A 7,500-nucleotide genomic window follows, 5' to 3' on the forward strand; every position below is an offset into this window, starting at 1 on the left:
TTTTCTTGCTGGGGTTTGTCAGTCAGTTTATTCTTATTTTGGTGGGTTTGTCACTCTAATGGGCCTTTTTATGGGGTGGAGGTCTGGTGCCCATGAAGCCATTCTTGGGTTCGCTGGTTAGTTCATTCTGGGCGTCCTGGTTAAATATCCTTTGTTTTGGGTGATTGTCGAGTTAGCTAAGTACACAGATTACCTACCAAAGTCTTCATCATCCTGGTTTGCTTGACATTCAAACACATGATAATCATGCCCAAACATTACTTGAACTATGAAAAGATGAAGTTGTTTAGAATATTTTATTTGATTTTATATTTTTTTGGTAATTTAGACATTCAGCATTTTCTGGGAAGGCATCTATTTAGAATTTTATCAAGAATTGCACTTGACTTGTGGATATGACTGACTCAGGATATGTGGATGAATTTTATTCCTCTTGTATAACTTTACATGCAGTGGCAAAACTTTTCTGTACACAGGATAATATTAAGAAGCACAATATCCGGGTTAGGCGACTATTTGTCATTCTAATTGTCTTCCATGAATTTGTCAGTTGCCTTTGATTTGTAAGATAAATTATCTAAATAAACCTACCAAACTGGTGGTTTGTTGAAATTTGAGTTATTTATATGTATTTGGAATTACTATTAGGTCACAAAAATGAAAGTTCCTGTTTTGCAATTGGGCAAAAATTAAAACTGATGAGGCTATTTCTCATTATTCATTATTTATTTCTACAAGCATTTAAAGAAGAGAACAACACCTTTTCAGAATCCTCAAATCATCTTAGTTCTTGTGGATAATCATGACACTCTTCATTCATAATTACTAGTAAAAGTACTCTCTCTAAGAAGCATGACAAGAGAACTGGTTTTCAAAGTCATCAAATCATATTTTGGGAGAAATAATGAAATTTACTGGAAATATATATTTTTTTTGGGGGGGGAGGGGGGGCGAGGATGCAAAACAGGAACTTTGATTCTCATGGCCGTATTATTGTCTATTTCAGTTGAAATTATTGATCAGCAGTATGTCATTATATCATACTGTATAGTATCATTATTATATTACTGTAATATTGTCACTATATTATTAGAATTTTGTAGTTTATTTTATCCAGGAATTTAATAGATATAATTGGCTTTTAGAAGAAGGGGGAAAGGTGAAACACCCCAGTCAAGATGGGTGTTGACTGGGAGTACCTGCGGGGGGTGACGGGTGAGGCAGGGGAGTGGAGAGAGGCAGACCTGGAGGAACTCTATCAGGTAAGATGTGTTTTTTTAATTTCTGTCTTTAGGTGAGAAGGAAATCAAACTCAGAATATATGAATTTTGGTCTTGTATAGAAATGATGGTGTATTTATGTGCTTTTTAATTATTGTGGTCTTCGTTGTACTTTTATCATATGATTATATCACTGTAGTTTTTTTCTTCTCAAGTTTGGATTCGTGCTTGTGAAATTCTGTACTTACATTTTTTAATTAATTTTCTTTTTGAAGAGTCTTGCTGGTGTAACAAAATTACGACCAAGAGACAAGACGCCAGAGAAACTTGAGTTGCTGTTCACTCTAACCCAGGCAGTGATGATGACCAAATACGCACAGGTATTTCAATAGAGCTTAAAAGAAAAAGAAAAAATTATATATATATGATAATAATAATAAATAAATAAATAAATAAATAAATAAATAAATAAATAAATATAAAGTTTTTGCACTAGACATTAAAATTATATAGCATAGACTTTTACTCTCTTACTTTTACGAGGATATAATTATGAAAAGAAAAAGCATCCATTTAGTAATTCTTTTTGGATTTTGACATTATCATCAGTAGAACCCAGATGAGATTTTAAGATTGAAGAAAATCCTTCCAGGTTGTGACTTTGGAGGAAGAGGTCGGTCGCTTGGCAGAGTCGGCAGGTCGTGGAGATGCCCAAAGAGAGCAAGAGCTACAAGCTGAGATTAAGCACCTGAAAAAATTACTGAAAAGCAGCCAGACATCTGAAGCTGTGCCTGATGATGATGTTCCTTATGTATGTCTGTGTAGGATAATGTGAATGTGCCAAATGAATATACTAAGTTGTGACTCTTGTGACAATTTTTTCTGATTGTTTAGATGTGATTTCATAGAAAACTATTGAAATTATGTTGGCTAAATATTCAGTATGTGGATATGTTATACATTTTGTTTTAACATTTTAGGACTAACTTGGTCATGTGAATTTGCTCCTCAGGATTGGTCGAGTGGCTGGAGAATTAAGAAGAAGGAGATGGAGGAAGCTCTGCTAAGGAAAAATGAGGAAATCCAGCAGTTCATGGATGACTTACAGGTAAAAAGAAAAAGAAATTGCCCCCTTTTTGTAAGAATTGTGTAATGTATTGTAACATAATACTCAATATTAGCAGAGACCCATCAATTTCGGTTTTATATGAATTTAGGACAATTTATTTTGATAAAGGTCATAAAAAGTTTATGCGGTCTTAATGAAACATATACATTTTTTTCAGTCCTGCGAGAATGAACGTGCTTCACTCCGTATGACAGTGATGGAGTTAGAAGATCGTTTAGCCGATGCAACAAAGGAGATAAATAGCATAACATCAGATTATATAAATGTCAAGGAGTCCAATAACCATGCTCAAGGTAATGACAGTACCTTGAATGTTTCCTTTTTGTGGTATATGTATTGAAATCTCATGTGTTTGTTATAGACTTTGAAAATAATAAAGATATTTAATATTGAAATTGAAAATGACCCAAAGAACAAGTAGTACAAATGGAGACTGCTGTTATCTTAAATAGAAGGATTCATGTTGTTGTTTTTTAACAAGATTAATTATACATATTCTTACATCAGTGTGCATCTTTACCCATTAGAATATGCAATATTGTTAATGAAATATATCTGACTCAAAGAGCATGTTTTGAAGACAGAAAATCTGTTATTGTATATATGAAAATAGATAATATGAGTTTGTTAATCAGTGTAATATTTTACCTTACGCGCAGAGAGTCTATCCATTATTCGAGAAGAAGTTAAGGGTCTCCATTGTCAAGTTGAAGAACTGGCAGTGGAGAAAAGATTTGTGCAGGAGAAATATGATGAACTCAGCACTGCTGTTGATGCTCGAGTTGATCAACTGAAGGTAAATGCTGCCAGCATTTCACATACGTGTTATATAATGCATTGTGATCTTTAGATTGTAATGCTTTGTTAGCAATATTAGAAATACAATTTTGGGAAGCACTGAGAGAAGTTATCACAAGGATTATGAACTCCTACTTGTCTAAAAGGATTTGAGTGTTCTTAGACCAGTTGCCAGAATATACATTGATTAAATGTTTTGTTAATGTGAACTTCCATCTACAACATCAGCATCAATATGTATATGTTAATGCAGACTGGCTCATGATATTGTAGTATATTAACATGGAACACATTCAAGCTGGTCTTATAGATGAATATTTAAATGGAACAAGATATGTAATGAACACATTTTTGAACAACTGGTCTGAGAACGCCTTTTAACACACTTGCATATGTTGGTTATGTGGTAGATTACAAACACTATATTAAGAATAACTCATCACATGTCTCGTTTTTGTTTCAGGTTGTTATCAGTCAACGTGAAGAGGAGCTGAAGAGGGTGAAGGCCCAGCTGTTCCAGAGGAGTAACTTGGCTCCTTCCTTCCAGCAGGCTCAGAGTGACATGTCCCAGATACTTCGCTTGGAACAGGTTAGTTATAAGTACGGAACAGCCTGGTTAATTATGAGATTAAAGTGGAGAGACTGCTTTTGTAGCAATTGACTGTTTTTTAAATTGTTCTGATGATGGACAAGGAGTTGCAAATAAAGTGCTTTTTACAAATTCACTTGCAGGAGGTAAAGGAGAGGGATGAAGAAATTACTCGTCTCAGTCAGCAGTTAGCTGAAGCCACTCAGGAAATTGAGTCTAGTGCTGTGATTATAAACAAACTCAAGAAGAGTCGAGTGTAAGTGCTAAAGTTTTTATACTACTTCTTCTTCTTTTTATTTTTTCTTCTTCTTCTTCTTCTTCTTCTTCTTCTTCTTCTTCTTCTTCTTCTTCTTCTTCTTCTTCTTCTTCTTCTTCTTCTTCTTCTTCTTCTTCTTCTCTTCCTCCTCATTCTTCTCCTCCTCCTCCTTCTCCTCCTCCTACTCCTACTCCTCCTCCTCCTCGTCCTCCTCGTCCTCCTCCTCCTCCTCCTCCTCCTATTCATTGTCTTCCTCCTATTTGTCCTCCTTCTATTCCTCCTCCTCTTCCTCCTCCTCCTCCTCCTCTTGTTCCTCCTCCTCCTCCTCCTATTCCTCTTCCGCTCTTCCTCCACTTCCTCCTCCTCCTCCTCCTCCTGCTCCTCCTCCTCCTCCTCCTCCTCCTCCTATTCCTCCTCCTCCTCCTCTTATTCCTCCTACTCCTCCTATTCCTCCTCCTCCTCCTCCTATTCCTCCTCCTCCTCCTCTTATTCCTCCTACTCCTCCTATTCCTCCTCCTCCTCCTCCTATTCCTCCTCCTCCTCCTATTCCTCTTGCTCCTCCTATTCCTCCTCCTCCTCCTCCTCCTACTCCTACTAGTAATAAAGATAATAATGATAATGGTAATGAAAATGATAATACTTTCAAAAAAATTCTTATACTTCCTTCTTTTATATAATTTAACTTATAATTCAAACATTGATTGTTAAGAAATTATTTCTAATTCTTGATAATTTTAATGTTAAGTGAATGTTAGGAAAGTAAAACAGGATATTGTTATAGTTCTGCAGTGGAAGGCGATGCTGTTGTAATAAACCAGCTGCGTGGAGAGCTGCATGAGGCACAGCAGCAAGTGCAGCAGATGCGGACACAGCTCTTGGCCGCGGAGGAAGATGCCCAGCTCCATGCTCAGGATGTAGGTGTAGTAACTTATTTAGAAAGATTAAACTATTGTGCTTTGAAGTTTGACAAAAAAAGAAATATTTCAGAAATTTTCAGATAATTGATCAAATATTCTGTCTTGTTTCATCAAAGCCTTCTTTTTAGCTCTCGACAGTTATTGGGGAATTGCAGTCGTACATGGCTGGCGAGTTCTCACTGGCTGATGCTGTGAGGGAGTTGAAGGAAGCAAGGAGTCAGGTCCGCATCAGGGACTCCCAGATCACGCAGCTTACAGCCCTAGCCAATACTTTACAGATTAACATTAACGATCTGCTGGAGGAAAATGGTAGTCTCAGGTGAGGATGGGTTTCAATGAAGCTAAAAGTAAGGACAAAGTCTCTCGTGACGAATATGGAATAGGGTATTTTTGTAATATTCTTTTTAATGTAGTTTAACAAATTGAATCAAATAGATATATTTAGCTTTTAGATATTGTTTTATTATTTTAGTGTAGTATTTCACTTTGCATTGCACTTATTAAGAAGCAATTCACCTACAGAGAACAACTGAAACTAGAGCCTCGTGAGGATATTGATATCCCAGGTGTTAAGAAAACTGATTGGCAGAATAGTAAAAAGATCATTGACCAGCTCACCAATCAGGTCAATCGACTCCAGGAAGAGAAGGTCAATCTGCGAACAAAGGTAGTTTCTGGTTGCGTTTTTGTCTGTATGATTAAATGGTAGTTGATGTTTTAGGGTGATTATTGTTTTTAATGGATCTCTCTTCAAGTGTAGGACTTCACATATCTTAGATATTGAATTATAGCTTAGGAATATGCAAGTCTCTTTGAAGTCTAAGTAATGCCTTCAGAAGAATGGGAGTGCACCATTGTATGATTTTCCAAAGAGTCTTGGCATATTTGCCAAAATACATACTTACAGAGAGATGTTAATAAGTAAAATATAAAATGAAAATTACTACATACTGAGAACAGATAGTAAATTGCATAAAGAAAATAGTAAAGTTCACTTATTATTGACAGCTGCAAATTGTAAAGGGAATACATACAAAAAATGCAATGCCAGTTGCAGTCAGCAAAATGCACTATCTGGTATGTAAGGAATATGACTGGCTTTACAGGGCATTTGAATATAATCCACTAAATCAAATGACTTTTCTCCTTGTATTTCCAGGTCTTTGAGTTAACCAGGGAGCTCTCCAATGCTAAGGGGTCTTTGCAACTTACAACACTGGAATTGCCAAGACAGTTTGCATCAGGTTAGTGGTGAGATTAGTTAAGTATTATGCAAGAAAGTATTCTTTTTTTCAGCCTGCTGAAAACAGTGTTTAAAGGCCTAGAAAGTGAGTTTCTTTGGAAAAGTAACAATTAACCAACTGTTTGGTAAAATTGCAGGACAAACATCAATGCTACAAACAACACAACCCCTTGAAGAACAGTTAAGCCATCTGAGTGCAGCTGTTGCCCAGCTGGTGCAGGGTCAACAAGAGGGACCTGTCGATGACCAGCTACACCAGAAAATGGAAGCCCTCAAGGAAAAGTGCTTAAGGTTAGAGCCTTATCTTGACTTGAGAATTTTTTTTTTGCGTGTTTACTTTTCTACTCTGGAAATATTGCAAACATGCATGATCATCAAATATTATCAAGACGTGTGTTGGGAAAGAGTTATCATATTGCCATGAATGGAAAATTGTATTTGATAGGCAGCTTTGCAACTTGTATTAATACCGTTTCCTAGGCTGGAGGGGGAGAAAGCTTCCTTGGAGAAGATAGTGTTAGAAAGCCAGCGATGGCAAAAGAAGAGGTCCGACAGCGACAGGACTTCAGAGAGCTCAGTCCTGGAGCCTAAGAGAGAGATGCCGAAGGAAGAAATGGCAGAATCTGGAAGTAAATCCCCCGTAGCAGCACTTGATGAACTGATTGCTGCCTTGGGGAAACTTCCTCCGTCCACCGAAGAAGTGATTGCTAAGCTGAAGAACCAGGTCAATTTTCTGATCCAGGTGAGGGTTTAATAAGGTTTTACTAGGTTTTTATTTTTCTTATTTGCCTTTATTTTTCTTTGTAAAAACTTATACTATTGTTGTGCTTTGTAACTGTTAAGGGTTATTGATAATTCTGTTTGGAAAGTTCTCAACATTTATGTATTATTATTGTTATTTTTCCAGTTTTAATGAAGTGATAACTGTGATATATATCTATTAGGTTAGGGATATCAAGATATACACATAAAATATGAGTAATTATACATTATATATGTTTATTGAAAATGCACACATCTTAATCATCAGGAATGTAACAAAAGGGAACAAGAGATTGGCCAGCGAGAGAAAGCGTCCCACATTTACACAAACCAGTTCGATGACTTGCGTACACAAGTGACTGACTTGAACGCTCAAGTAAGTACAGTGTGTTGTTAGATTGGGGGCATTCATTTAATTACCTCATTCACATGCATTTTAGGTTCTCCTCAATGCAATGTAAATGATTTAGATTTAAATATTTGTATCTACTTATAGATATAGATATAGATATAGATATAGATATAGATATATATATATATATATATATATTTATATATATGTATATATATATATATATATATATAT

At 36.0% G+C, this 7,500-nt stretch overlaps 1 protein-coding gene across 2 annotated transcripts in view; it reads left to right on the forward strand.

The window, feature by feature from the left end:
• The window catches only part of LOC113820927 (centrosomal protein of 290 kDa), a 15,792-nt gene that overhangs the window by 563 nt on the left and 7,729 nt on the right, over nt 1–7,500 (forward strand). Inside the window, exons 2-16 of one of the 2 annotated variants that reach the window (XM_070128299.1) lie at nt 1,149–1,262; nt 1,496–1,600; nt 1,873–2,031; nt 2,233–2,328; nt 2,507–2,642; nt 3,009–3,145; nt 3,611–3,736; nt 3,880–3,992; nt 4,774–4,906; nt 5,038–5,228; nt 5,432–5,576; nt 6,069–6,153; nt 6,290–6,443; nt 6,633–6,894; nt 7,183–7,290. In XM_070128299.1, coding sequence (XP_069984400.1) covers nt 1,179–1,262; nt 1,496–1,600; nt 1,873–2,031; nt 2,233–2,328; nt 2,507–2,642; nt 3,009–3,145; nt 3,611–3,736; nt 3,880–3,992; nt 4,774–4,906; nt 5,038–5,228; nt 5,432–5,576; nt 6,069–6,153; nt 6,290–6,443; nt 6,633–6,894; nt 7,183–7,290 — 2,034 coding nt within the window. In that variant the 5' untranslated portion in view covers nt 1,149–1,178. Of the gene's footprint in view, nt 1–1,145; nt 1,263–1,495; nt 1,601–1,872; nt 2,032–2,232; nt 2,329–2,506; nt 2,643–3,008; nt 3,146–3,610; nt 3,737–3,879; nt 3,993–4,773; nt 4,907–5,037; nt 5,229–5,431; nt 5,577–6,068; nt 6,154–6,289; nt 6,444–6,632; nt 6,895–7,182; nt 7,291–7,500 lie in introns of both variants that reach the window. The other variant, XM_070128298.1, reaches the window with a different exon arrangement.

The sequence above is a fragment of the Penaeus vannamei genome, chromosome 12 (genome assembly GCF_042767895.1).
Source record: "Penaeus vannamei isolate JL-2024 chromosome 12, ASM4276789v1, whole genome shotgun sequence".
Classification (NCBI taxonomy): Eukaryota; Metazoa; Arthropoda; class Malacostraca; order Decapoda; family Penaeidae; genus Penaeus; species Penaeus vannamei.